Source organism: Nyctereutes procyonoides, unplaced genomic scaffold (genome assembly GCF_905146905.1).
Source record: "Nyctereutes procyonoides isolate TBG_1078 unplaced genomic scaffold, NYPRO_anot_genome, whole genome shotgun sequence".
Lineage (NCBI taxonomy): Eukaryota > Metazoa > Chordata > Mammalia > Carnivora > Canidae > Nyctereutes > Nyctereutes procyonoides.
Genome location: NW_026575117.1, coordinates 20,920,693 through 20,935,018, shown reverse-complemented (window position 1 = coordinate 20,935,018; position 14,326 = coordinate 20,920,693). Strand labels below are relative to the sequence as shown.

Genomic DNA, 14,326 nt, shown 5'->3' with positions numbered 1-14,326 from the left:
GCAATGGTATTTTAGCGAGACTCTTGGCTTTGATATAGAAGATAAATCAGAAATTAGCCAGTTATGAGACTCTTAATTGTTTGAGAAAAAAAATCATAAAATCAAATTGATGTATTACAAATGCAAGTGTAGAGAGTCATCAGAGATCTAAAATGTTTTTGTTTACTATGGACTAAATTTGTCCAAACAGTGTCTCACAGCTGGGAAAACTAATAATAATCTTACTGTGCATTGATAGAAATATCCTGCCATATCACAAGTGGTAAGTGTTTCCAGAACCTTCTTTCTCTTGCTGGTCACAGCAGTGTCTTTCCTCAGGAACAATCATTGACACCAAAGAGAAAGGTATGGTCACCAGTAAAAACATACTAAGGACAGAATAAACGAATGTTAAGCATTCTGGAAACCAAGCTATGTAAAAAACTGGTGATGAAATGGTAATATCAACCTGCATGCACACACACACACACACACACACACACACACACACACAATCAGTTGTAACTGCTTTATTGAACAGGCTTGACTCAGTGCTAGTAGGAAAGGCACTGATGCTTTTTCAAATCCACACATCCTCCTGATACAATCAGATGATATATTGGAAAGATCTCAGAGCTCATGTAGTCTCTTCAATCACAAGGCAAATTTCAGTGTAGCGTTGAAGAAATTATGCTCACTATATATATATATATATATATATATACGTTTAAGATTCTCATCTACTTTAAGGCTGCAGCTTAACCTTAACTCAGACCTGCGTGGGACAGGGAATCATTATCTGCTATTCCCACTTCTTGTCTTATGTGATGCTGCTGATTCTGGTCCCTCCAGGGCCAAGGAGGCACAGGGAGTGAGGTGAAGTCAGTCTCTGGGATCAAAGGGCCTGAGCGGCACAAGTATAGTCTGGTGTCGGGTTGTTCTCTGTGGCAGAGTAGGAAATTGTGGCCTTTCACAAACCTTTGACTGAAGCTCCTTGGGTGCCCCACTGCCTCTGACTGGCCACTAGGGCTCTGACCCAAGCCCTAAACCTGTGAGGCCCACCATCTGTTGAAGTCTTATTTTCCCTTCAGGCACATGGCCTTCTCAAGTATAAACTCCTTAAAAATGACCATAGGCTTTATTCTATCGGGTCTATGTCTGGTTCCCAGAAAACAAGTACCTTTGTCTTGGAATTGGCATTTGTGGCTTGCTCTCGTTTCAGCCTCTGTTCTTGTTGCACTGTTGCCTCTTGGTGTGTAGATGTTTTAGGCATGAGCCAAATGCAGTCTCTATGAGTGAGCCCAGCTTTCTAAGTGGTTCTTTTGAGCCCTTATTACTTAGCTTCAAGTAATGAGAGAAGCACCAAAGCACCATTAACATCTCTGTACAGAAGGCTCCTTCTGGCTTTCATTTCTTCCATCTGCTCCCTCGACTACTTTTTGTATAGCCTGGATATCGTGATGAATGAAATATAGCAAAACTTGTCACCTAATACTTGAGGACATGGACATTAGCCAATCTAGAACCTTTTTTTGTGATATACTATCTTATAGCACTGTAATGTTTTAAGCCTTTGAGACCTCAAGGAAGATTAAGAAAGGCCCCTACCTTTGAAGCCAGCATTTTAAAATAATTTGAAAATATCCGGACCTGGATTTCAAATTGCCTTTCTAATATGGAGATCTCTTCATAGACAAATTAGCTGATTTAGGAAGTTCTGAGTTTTTTTTTTTTTTTTTTTTTCCATTGGACACCATTTAAGAAAGTGTCAGTGATTAGCCTGTTTATATCAGGGTCAACTTGATGGGTGTGTAGTATGCATTTGCATAAGGCTATGCATTGAGAAGGGCCTGTGCTTATTTTAATATTCTTATGTCACCTTCTGGAAATTGTTAATAATTTGTTAAAAAGAAGCCCTGAGTTTTCATTTTGTGCTGGGTTCCACAAATTATGTCATCAGTTTTGATTAATAATGTTGTATTGGGACACCTGGGTGGCTCAGTGGTTGAGCTTCTGCCTTCGGCTTGGCGAGTGATCCTGGGACCCTGCGATCGAGTCCTGTATCAGGCTCCCAGCATGGAGCCTGCTTCTCCCTCTGCCTCTCTCTCCCTGTGTCTCTCATGAATAAAAAATAAATAAAATCTGGGGATCCCTGGGTGGCGCAGCGGTTTGGCGCCTGCCTTTGGCCCAGGGCGCGATCCTGGAGACCCGGGATCGAATCCCACGTCAGGCTCCCGGTGCATGGAGCCTGCTTCTCCCTCTGCCTATGTCTCTGCCTCTCTCTCTCTCTCTCTCTCTGTATGACTATCATAAATAAATAATAAAAAAATTAAAAAAAAAACTTAAAAAAAATAAAAAAAATAAATAAAATCTTTAAAAAAATACTGTTGTACTATGTGGGTTGGGAGGTTAGACTCTAGATGATTGAAAAAGCTCTTCCTTTAAGTTTTATTAACATAAGAACAACGTTAATACCAGTGAATATTAACAAGTGTTATGTGCTTATAAGCTATTTAATGTGCTTTACAGTTTGTGAATATAACTCATATAGTTTAAAAAAATTAAGATTGAATCACTTTTTTCCTGATTCTGTAGCTTCTTCTTCTTCTTCTTTTTTTTAAAGATTTTATTTATTTATGAGAGAGAGAGAGAGAGAGAGAGAGAGAGAGAGGCAGAGACACAGGTAGAGGGAGAAGCAGGCTCCATGCAGGAAGCCTGACGTGTGACTCAATCCCGGGACTCCAGTATCACGCCCTGGGCTGAAGGCAGGCGCCAAACCGCTGAGCCACCCAGGGATCCCCTGTAGCTTCTTTAATGCATGTATTTTTACTAGTAAGTTTTCTTCCATGAAATATTATATGATCAAAATGTATACAATATTCAAGACTTACTATAAATGTTTGTTTTACTTCTTAAACTTACTACAAAATTGAGAGTACAGTTCCATTTAGAAAAATAATCTTTAGAAGTCATTGCTAATTTTAATATAATTATTTGGTATTCTGTTAATGTAAGAATCCTTGCTAGAGAAATTCTGAGTGCTGTCTTTTTTCTCCCTTTAATGGGATTCAGTATAATTGACTTTCATTTTTATTTATTCTTTCTTGGAAGGGAAACATCTGGGAACAGATTTTACGAATACCCTTCATCTTGGAAATAATTAATGCGGTTCCCTTCATTATCTCAGTAAGTCCTAAAAGCATCTTTAAAATAAATAATTTTGTCATTAGATTTAAGTCGTCTTTAAGTCTAAATGATAATAAATAATATGTTAGTTCCAATAAATGATTTTAGTTTTTGGTTAGAATCATGGTATTAAAAATAGATAGTAAAACCAGTTGGATTACTGGTTTATGAGATTAAATGAAGACTAATGAGATTTAGTGCAATGGCAAAATAAAATATTCTTTAGACATATATGCTTTAAATGTGCCATTTGAATAGGTGTTATTATCTAGACAGACTAGAAATTAATTACTCCATTTCTTGTGTATATTGTGGAATTAAAAAAAATAGAAAGTAACAAAAAGCAGAATCACACCTATAAATACAGAGGCCTGATGGTTGCCAGAGGCGAGGAGAGTAGGGGTTTGGGCAAATCTGATGTAAGAGAGTGGGATACAGGCTTCCATTTACGGAATGAATAAGTCATGGGAATAAAAGGCATAGCATAAGGAATACAATCAATGATATTGTAGTAGTGCTATTATAGGACAGATGGTAGCTACCCTTATAATGAACATAGCATAATGTATAAACCTGTCAAATCATGAAGTCGTACACCTGAAACTCATGTAACATTGTGGGCCACCTATTCTCAAATGAAAAAGAAATAGAAACCAACTATTTATAAAAGTTTTTCCTACTAAGCATATATTTATTTCTAGCTTAAACACAGAATTTACTTAAGTCCAGTTTTCTCATTAATAAGAAAGTTGCCAATAGCCAGACAACTACCAACTTGCTTTTTTATCAAAGTACTGTGGTATACCAATTCTATGATGATCCTGCTCAGTTGCAGCCCAATAAATAAGTAATAAACACTTTCCCATTGCAAAATTGGGTTTTAATCTTTATTTCATAGAGTTATGATAATGTCTGTTGGGAATATGCTTTCTAACACTTCATTATAATATTATTTGGAAAATTAGGAAAATAAGCAAATATTATCTCAAGTGGTTGCTTACTTCTGACAATTATTTTAATTTGAGTGATTTATCTGGAGGAACAACTGGAACTAGATTAAATGACAGGCTAACTAAATATAATCCTATTGAATATCGTTCCCAATGTCACTTAAAATGTTTGTCTGAAAAGAGTTAAGTGGTAACGTTATGAAAAGGGAAAGTCTTCTCTCCTTATTCCACTTTCCTCCTCAAGCTATAAGGAAGAAAGAGGTGATGTCTATTATAAACTGTCACATTGAAAGATTTAATGATAGAATTACCATAGTTATAGCTGACATTCAGCGGGAGCTCATTATTTTCTTTCTGCTTCTACAATAATTTCCCAAAGATTGGATCTTCTCCTTGCCTTTCATTAATGAGTTTAAAGTATTTGTCACATGTATTAAAAGATTATATTGTCTTTTATTAATTTTTTTCTTTTACATTTTAATCTGCTAGATATGATTTTTGCTTTGAGATAAAAGTTTAGTTTCGGTTTGTTTTTCAGATCTTCTGGCCTTCCTTAAGAAATCTCTTTGTTCCTGTCTTTCTAAACTGTTGGCTTGCCAAACATGCCTTGGAAAATATGATTGTAAGTATGAAAGTGAAGTCCAAATACAAGAAGTTTTTCAATTTTCCATGATTTCTTATATATTTTCAGTGCTCAGCTCAAATAGAGAAGATGATTTGAGGTCTTAGTCTTTTACTTCCTCTTTCTTCCTTCTCTCATGAAATATAAACTCCTCCTATTGTGATTTATTTAGGTATAATTAAATTTCTAAATGGTTTATTTTTTAAATCAGTAAATTTATTTTAAATTAATGAATATCTCTTAATTTAGGATCCTAGTAAATAGTTTCATTTAAAAGTTTGTAAAAATGAAAGAGTTTTGGTAAAATACGGTCAATTAAAGAGATGTCTTATATTAATATTGAAGCTAATAGACTTAGACCTTAAGTTAGCTTGTATCCTAATTCAGAATGAAAATTTTTTGGGCTATCTTAACTTGGCCCATATTGCCAACTCACTACTTTTGGGACTATAAACTGGTACACAAAAATAGTTTAGATTTTCTAAATATCACCAAACCAAAGCTACCTGTTTTTTGGACAATGAATTAGCCAATCTTCTGAAGACAAATCACCTTCCCTTTCTGGGCAATCTGTTGATAATGAGACATCTTGTTGTCAAGATTCAGAAGGTGATGTCAAACTGTTCTTAACTGTAGGTTGTCTCACATTCCATTAACAGATATGCGATTTTGTGAGGTGCTGCATTGAAGCTGGAAAGTCATCTTTTTAGATTTGGTTGGGTTGGGTTATTATTGGGACTATGCGGGAAGGAGGGAAGATAAGAAAATGCAGAACTTGGAGCGGTACTGTGGTCCAAGGCTGACCCGGTTTGGAAGGAGTGATTTATATGTAAGACCAAAATATATTTACTATAGGCTTCAATACTTAAAACTGAGCTGTGAGTCATTTTCTCTCTTGTTACAAATTCTATAAATGTTAATATGAGTCTACTATATGCTAAGCACTCTGATCTCATATGCAAATGATTTAACTTCTTAGCTAATTTTTTCATCTTCAAAAGAGAACAAAAGTAGTTACATTACAGACGTGCTGTAAGAATTAAATGAAATGACATATGTATAAATAAGCATATATATGTGCGTGTGTGTATATATAAAAAATATTGTATCTGGCATAGACATAGTAAGAACTCAATATTGTTAATATTACTATATTGAAATTTAGTTTGTTCGGAGGCAATCTTGTTTTTCTTTTAAATGTTTTGAACAGGAATGGCATGCAAAAATTTTAGCCTAAAAAATATTTGGATAGAATTTGAGTATTCACAACTGAATAAATGTTTTTAAACATTTATATTAAGTAGCCACTGGATTTTCATGAAAATACATGTCTAAGTGCTAGGGGAGTGTGACCTGTGGAGGGGTTTGAAGAAATTGGGTTGTCTTAACTATCCAAAGACAACAACAATAACAACAATAACTACTACTTCACTAAATGTAGATTGCCTACATTGCTAAAGAAAAAAATACACCAGGAAAAAAATAAACCTTTAGCATAAAAGGTGTTACTAGTGTGTTACTAGTTGATGGAGACAAGTAACCTAACCAAGGGAGGAATCCTTGGCTAATCACGGAGAGTAAAAGAAGTGCTTTGCAACATTAATTTAGGTTTCATTTTACATTGTATTCCTATATTTTGCTTCTCCTTTCACTGGTTGGAGAAATTTTTATTTATTTTTCTGCTTATTTAACACCTCTGTCAGAAAAAAGTGAGAGATGAAAGATAAACTTCTAATCAACTTAGTTCTTTTGTTTTCATAACAGTTCTGGTTAAATATGTGGTAGAGGGAGATAAAATAGTGGCTCGTTGAGATTTTATATGGTGAAGTGATTTATTTCATGCAATACTGACTTTAAGACAGAAGTTTATTGTAAAATTTTTGAGATGAGTTTATACTTTAAACTATGAAGTATTATGAAAACCTATGAACCTACCACAGACTAAAATATTAGTAACAATTTATATCCTTCTAATATTTTCTGTGAAATAGAATGCAAAAATATCATATATGAAATTATATTGTATGTTTAGCTTTATAATTTGAATTCTGTTTTTCTAGTGCTCAATTTTTATGTCTTCAAATTATTTTTAATAGTTGCATCTATATTATATAGTTTTGATCAATTTATTTAACCATTTTGTGTTACATATTTTAGTGATAATGTATATTCATTATTTTACATAAATATAATTTTGTAATAAAATAAATATAATTATGTAATATACATAAATATTAATTTTATCTCTGGTGATTTTCATGTGGTTTTTAAAAATTATATTATTGAGTAAATACTCATTAAATTAGTGAATTCATGAAATAAAGAGGGGTGTAGCTGTGATCTGTGTTACCAAATTAACTTCAAGAAATTTTGTAACAGGGACACCTGGGTGGCTCAGCGGTTGAGCATCTGCCTTTGGCTCAGCGCATGATCCCAGAGTTCCAGGATCGAGTCCCACATTGGGCTTCCTGCCTGAAGCCGACTTCTCCCTCTGCCTATGTCTCTGCCTTTCTCTCTTAATAAATAAATAAAAAATCTTAAAAAAAAAAGAAATTTTGTAATAAATTACATGGGTAGTATCAATCATATGTGAATGCTCATTTTTTGCATCTTAAACAGCACTGGGTATTACTATCTTTTAATATATTTCAATTGGGAAGATAAAAAGTATATCTTGAATTCACCTTTAAATTAATGAAATTAAACTTAAAATTTTTTGTTCATTGGCTCTGTAGCTTTTTCTTTTCATGATAGATTTCACAGCCTATTTCACATCATTTTTTCTGATTGAGAGAATGAGATGTGATTGTAGCTTGACCTAGCTATTACTTTCTCCTTCATTGGATATATTATTTTCTGATCTTTTAAAATTAGAATTTTCATTAGAGACATTGTTTTTTTAAAGATTTTATTTATTTATTTATTTATTTATTTATTTATTTATTTATTTACTTATTTATTTATTTGAGACAGAGAGAGAGGCAGAGACACAGGCAGAGGGAGAAGCAGGCTCCATGCAGGGAGCCTGACATGGGACTTGATCGCGGGTCTCCAGGATCAGGCCCTGGGCTGAAGGTGGTGCTAAACCGCTGAATCACCTGGGCGTCCCAGAGACATTGTTTACCATGGAGGGCCTTTTAGGAGTCAGTGCAACATCTCTGTAAATGTTGGTAAGGCAAGTAAACGGAAATTTGGGCCCATGGTGGTCCCTCATAGTATTATCTTTTTAAAATGAGTGCTAAGGCAGAGTATATTTAGACTTAGGCAAAAATTGGAAATATGCCACTATATCCATTTAAAATATATGTGTTGAGTGTGCACAAGATAGTTGACATATAATGCACAGTAATAAATGTAATGAAATTCATGGTTATTCAGTTTTTTCAAAATTAAAATATGCTTTCTTGGTTTTATTTTAGAATGATCTGCACAGAGCCATTCAGCGTACACAGTCCGCAATGTTTAATCAAGTTTTGATTTTAATATCTACGTTGCTATGCCTTATCTTCACCTGGTAAGACTGTACATATTTTATTTTGATTGTTTCATTTAATCATAGTTTTAAAATCCTATACGTCATTTTAATTGAGTTGGCTAAAATAAATAGAGAAATATTCACTGTAAGTATAAAGGATCACCTATTGAAATAAACATAAAATCTTCCCTTCAGTCTTACAGAAAAAGCAAGAAGGTACAGCTATCATTTGGTATTGATATTTACGGCAACTTTGACATTTTCCCAAATGCTATAAACAACCAAATCACAAGAATTTATCCTGCATGCCATAGTTGTCAAACAAGAAATTTTCTTTCAAACTGCTGACACGGAGGTGCCCTTATCTTTCTACAATATTCAAAGCAGAAGCTGTTGAGAAAACTGTCATTGCTTGTCACTGTCTTTGCCCGTGCCTTCTGTCCATGACGTTTTTGTGTGCAGTCAGGCAGAAAGCAAGGACAGATCTCCTGACAGAGTCGCGTAAGACCTGGGACTTTGCTTTATTATAGAAAACAGTTATTTCTTTTCTGGGAAGTCTCACTCTGATGATTATAAAGTAACCTGATGGGAAATGTCACGCTGCACATACGGATTCATATAAATCCTTAAAAGGAGAACAAAAATGTGAAAATAAAGAAATGAGGTAGAATAATATTTCTGTTTTGCAGGAGTCTTAGATATTATGTGTAATTGTGCTCTGTCCTGGATTTGACCTATTGAAAAGGAAAAAAGTTAATTAGGAAGTACAAAATAAGAAAAATGCCATCATATACTAGTACAACTGAATTAGATATGACTAGAGCTACAAATGGGTGTATGTAAACACAGGCTGAGATAATGTAGATATAGCAACTACTGTGTGTCAGTAATTTATAGATAATATCTCCATTAATAGGTTTTAGAATAGATTTTATTGCATGCTTTGTCTTAAAAAATATATTTTAAATATTTCATGTCTTTAGATATAAAATATCCCTCTAAAACTGACACAAAGCCATCTTATCATTGAAATCTTTTTTACTGTCCACAGATGGTTTTTATTGTTCACCTAGTAAATATCTAGCTGCATAAATACAAAATATTAAAAGTAATGACTTCCCTTCTTAAGTCACTAAAAATTCTTAATTTAAAAATAATGACATTATATGAATAATTTAGGAATTTTTCATTTTACTTAAGGAAAAATACCCCAAATTAAAATTTTTTGTATACCTATGTACATGCTAATATTTCAAATGCTGGGAAATTACAAAAAAGTGAAATGAATGATTTAAAAAATATTATTAGACTCTATTAAAGTAAATTTAGTAAGGAGGTAATTGACATATTAATGCGCCTGGATGGCTCAGTCAGTTAAGCATCTCCCTTGACTCAGTTCAGGATGCTGGGGTCCTGGTATTGGGCCTCTCGTTGGGTTCCCAACTCAGTGGAGAGTCCGCTTCTTCCTCTGCTCCTCCCCCTATTCATGCTCTTTCTCTCTCAAATAAATAAATCTTTAAAAAAAGAAATATTAATGCTGAAATAAAGACAAATTATTTTTATATAATAGCACTTCAGCTCTTTTGTTTTGGAGGCATCCTCATCACAGTGGATTACGGATGGTGGGCTTTCTGTTTGGTCTTACTTTCTACCTATTTGTCTATTTCTTGAGTAGTGTTTGTTTTCAAAAGAAGCAACTGGACAAATTTTGCCACTTTCTTATGCCAAGCAATGTAAGCAGTGCCAGATAATGGGTTTTCATGATGTATATGAAAATTGCCATTATGCAGTTTATTTATCATCTAAATTATTTGTTTCACATTTTATTTTATCTGCATTTAGAGTTGCTTTTGTTCTTGTGTGTTATTGGCTTTAATCACATGCACAGTATAAGTGTACAGTGTTATTGTTTTTAATCACACGTACATCAATACATTTTTATTAATATGTTTACATTAATATATTTAAAAATTACAATATCTAGAATGGAGAAACCGGTTTTATTTTTTAATGTATTCTTCTCTAGCATTTCAAGCAAAATGTCTTCATAAATCATGGCCATCATAGGAAGGTAGAATAAGTCTTTTTTTTTTTTTAAGATTTTATTTATTTATTCATGAGAGACAGAGAGAGACACAGGCAGAGGGAGAAACAGGCTCCATGCAGGGAGCCCAATACGGAACCCAATCCAGGGACTCTAGGATCATGCCCTGGGCTGAAGGCAGGGGCTAAACTGCTGAGCCACCCAGGCATCCCGAATAAGTCTTTTTTGAATTCACCATCAGAAGTGTATATAACAACAAGAAAAATATAAACAATGTCATAACACACAGGCTGTTTTTTTTTTTTATAAAGATTTTATTTATTTATTCATGAGAGACAGAGAGAGAGAGGCAGGCAGAGACACAGGCAGAGGGAAAAGCAGGGTCCATGCAGGGAGCCTGATGTGGGATTTCATCCCGGGACTCCAGGATCATGCCCTGGGCTGAAGGCAAGCGCCAAACTGCTGAGCCACACAGGCATCCCCATACAGGCTGTTTTAACAAAGAGTTATACCACCTACATTATAAAATAAAAATGTGTAAAAAGTTCAGCAATTAAAAAAAATAGAAATGTTTAAGTAGTCCGTCCAAGAAGGTTATATCAGCTTAATATTGATGGAGAATAAATTTCCATATAACTTATTTTCTGCCATTCCCAAAGCATGTTTTCCATAATGTGGTTCAAGATGGCTACTCTAGTCTTGCCATTATATTCTAACTCCAGCCTGTAGAAAGGAAGAAGATAAGGCACAACCCAGAAATTACATGTATCATGAAGGCCAGAATTTGGTCACGTATCCATATATAACTGAAAGGGAGTCTATGGAAATCTGGTCTAGCTGGGAAACAATATACCCAGGTGAATATTGTACTATCATGGAAAAGAGAAATACTGGATACTGTGGGAAGATTAATCAGTCTCTGCCACTGATAAGTCATTAAAGTCCATATGCATATCATTTGTTTAAAACTCAGGGCTGTGCTAGTTTGGAGCCTGTGGGCAACTTACTGAATTTACCTAGCTTTATTTGCCACATTATTAAATGAGGATAATATTAAACACCCTATAAGGCTTTTGTTGTACTTCTTTTAAAATGAAGACTAAATTAGTTATGTTTATACATATCTATCAGAGGATATGGCATTTGATATGAATACTCCAAGAATTTCATTTTTTTCCACTTCAAATATTCCTCTTTATATAGGACAATTAAATTACGTGACTGCACAAAAAAAAATAATTTGCTCTAAAATATCTAAGCACAGTAACTTATTAATAATACTAGAATACTGAACTGAGATGCCTAAAAATATATTTAATAGGAAATATGAGAAAGTGTTTTCTTCCATTGTAATGTATTCATGTTTTCTGTACTTTCTACATATTTCAAATATTTGTTTCCTCTAGTTAGCTTTACTAAGTTAAAGGTATTGGTAATAACTGCCTCTCTCTGGTACCTTTAGCATTTTATATGTCTAAATACACACATATATAATTTTTTTATGTTATAGTGAAATTAGTCTTAATTAATAGTGGTTACATTGTGCCATAGAGCAAGACTGTCAGTGCTTTTCCAAATCAGAATTTTTAATACATGCAGTTTAAACCCCCAAAAACTCAGGAGCTAATATTTGATGAACTGGCTGTATTGTTCATGAATCTCACTCTCTTAAAATTACCTGTTTTGGAAAGTTGCTATATAGTTTTAAAATGTATCTTCTCTTCATCATTATTAACATTACAAAGAACTATCATTAAGCATCTGTCTATGAGAGACACATGCCAAACCGAAATAGAATTAAGCTGCTGACCCACTCTCTGTAGGGAATGTGCTCAGAATTGTTTTTCCTGTCATTGGAATGGAATTGGACTAATCTTTCCCCACGTCCGCTGTGTACCCCTGTTGATCAATAATGCACACTTCCAAGACAGCTGGGAATTGTGATTCAGCCTGTGTCTCTGTAACAAAGCAGAGGAAACTGGTACATCGGGAATTAAGCGCATGACTTTAGCTTAATTATCAACATATTCTAACCAGTAATAAGTACTCTAATTTGTAGTGCATTTAGTGTTTCTAATTTTATACTAGTAGACTTATTTTGCACCTACTGTGTTTCAAGCTTTAATTTTTTAAATGAATATATATGTTTAGATATTTTCATGTTATCTCAGAACTATAACATCAAGATATGTGTTATGTTAATGGATATTTCATGTTTTAGAGCAATATAGGAAATTCAGTTTACCTCTTCGATCTCATTTCAGGAGATAATAAATCCATTTATTGCTTAAAAATGTGACCTAGTTGAAATTATTAACATACTTAATTCACAAGTATTTGGGATTTTTCTTGTCCATCTTTGATTAACACTTATTTTAATGCTTGATGCTGAAGTTCTTAAACTCTGCTTACTGATTAAGCCAAGTAACCGTGTGACAGGAAGTCAATAGTGAAAAAATAAGAACTAAAATTTGGGGAATGTATTAGACTGTGATCTAATGGTGTTATAACCATCATGGTGTTTGGTTATTAGTTTTGTTTGGTCACATTTATTTTGCTTTATTACAAATGAATGACAGAAAGTGTGTTTGTCTGAAGATCTGGCAACTAACAGTCCCCAGGTTTGTATTACACTAGAACATATAGAAAATTCTTTGTCCCAAATAAATTTTGCATAAGTGGGCAGTCAGATGTTAGGCAGTTAGAATTTAAACCATCATTGAGTTATGAGGGTAATGTATAGTTATTTTCAGACATACAAGAACTTAGAAAAGTTTGCTACCTACATTTTATTAAGTATGTACTACAGATATAAGAAATAAAAGGATAAAGGGAAAAGGAAAAAATAATCGCTTTTGAGAATCAGTGGTATATGCATTAGCAACACTTTGGATCTTTTTCTGGGAACTCCCATTTCACACTGAGTTTTCTTAGAAGTACAGTTGAAAGCTTATCCAGGCAGAGGCAGAGACACCATTTTTAATTTCTGTGGCATAGGTTCCTAGCTAAGGGAGGTTCTCAATTATAAGGTGAGGTGAAAGGGTGAGAAAAAGCCAAAGTGGTCATGCCACAGCAAGTCTCATGTTACAGATAAGAAAACAGGCACAGAAAGGTCAAACAAAAAGATAATCCTTAGATTATCTTGGGTCTGCAACTAGTAAGCAGAGCTTAGGTCTGGGTGTAGGCAAATTGGTGCCAGAGCCCACATGCTTAACCACCCTAATATTATTTGTATGATGCTCTAGAAGTCACTAACAAAAATAATAAACTAAAAAAATAGAATTATGTTAATTTTCTCATTTCTATTGTGAAGTTTTAAATTACTGTTTGAAGTAGAATTATAGTTTAGTAAGACATTATTAGGAAGACAAACTCTTACTTTTTAGATATTTTTGATTAAAGATAGAATACTAGAGCCATTACTATCTCTTTTGTGTAAATAATTTGTTGCTTCGAATTCAGCAGGTTTCTAATCTTTGTTTCTCTTTTTTAATTTTAGCAAATATATATACAAAAAATTTAGATAAAATTATGACATATACATGATTATAATCTGTTTAAAGTACTTACATTTACTAGTTCATCCATCTCCCTTTCTGTATGTATATCTGTAGAGATAGGAATATATTCAAGTGATTATATGTGGGTATAGAGTTATGTATCGTGTTTTCAACTGTCTTCCACATATTTTCTGCTGTGGTTTAAATATTCAGAATGAATATGTATACTTTGTGAAAACAAACATAACAGTCACAAAAATTAAGAGATGTAAGAAGAGACAACAAAGTTTAACACAAAATGTCAAATGTAATGAGCACATTCAATATGATTTGTGTAATTAATTTCTTCCCTTAGTAAAATGATTCTCATATTAAGTTTTTTTTTTAAGATTTTATTTATTTATTCATGAGAGACACAGAGAGAGAGAGAGGGGCAGAGACACAGGTAGAGGGAGAAGCAGGCTCCATGCAGGGAGCCCTACGTGGGAGTTGATCCCCGGTCTCCAGGATCATGCCCTGGGCCGAAGGTGGCGCTAAACTGCTGGGCCTTCCTGGCTGCCTGCATATTAA

At 33.8% G+C, this 14,326-nt stretch overlaps 1 protein-coding gene across 13 annotated transcripts in view; it reads left to right on the top strand.

Annotated features, from left to right (window-relative positions):
* Positions 1 to 14,326, top strand: part of KCNT2 (potassium sodium-activated channel subfamily T member 2) — a 377,566-nt gene that overhangs the window by 131,807 nt on the left and 231,433 nt on the right. For all 13 annotated transcript variants that reach the window (XM_055334362.1, XM_055334364.1, XM_055334361.1 and 10 more), the window contains 3 exons: positions 3,091 to 3,165; positions 4,654 to 4,737; positions 8,157 to 8,251. In XM_055334362.1, coding sequence (XP_055190337.1) covers positions 3,091 to 3,165; positions 4,654 to 4,737; positions 8,157 to 8,251 — 254 coding nt within the window. The remainder of the gene's footprint in view (positions 1 to 3,090; positions 3,166 to 4,653; positions 4,738 to 8,156; positions 8,252 to 14,326) is intronic.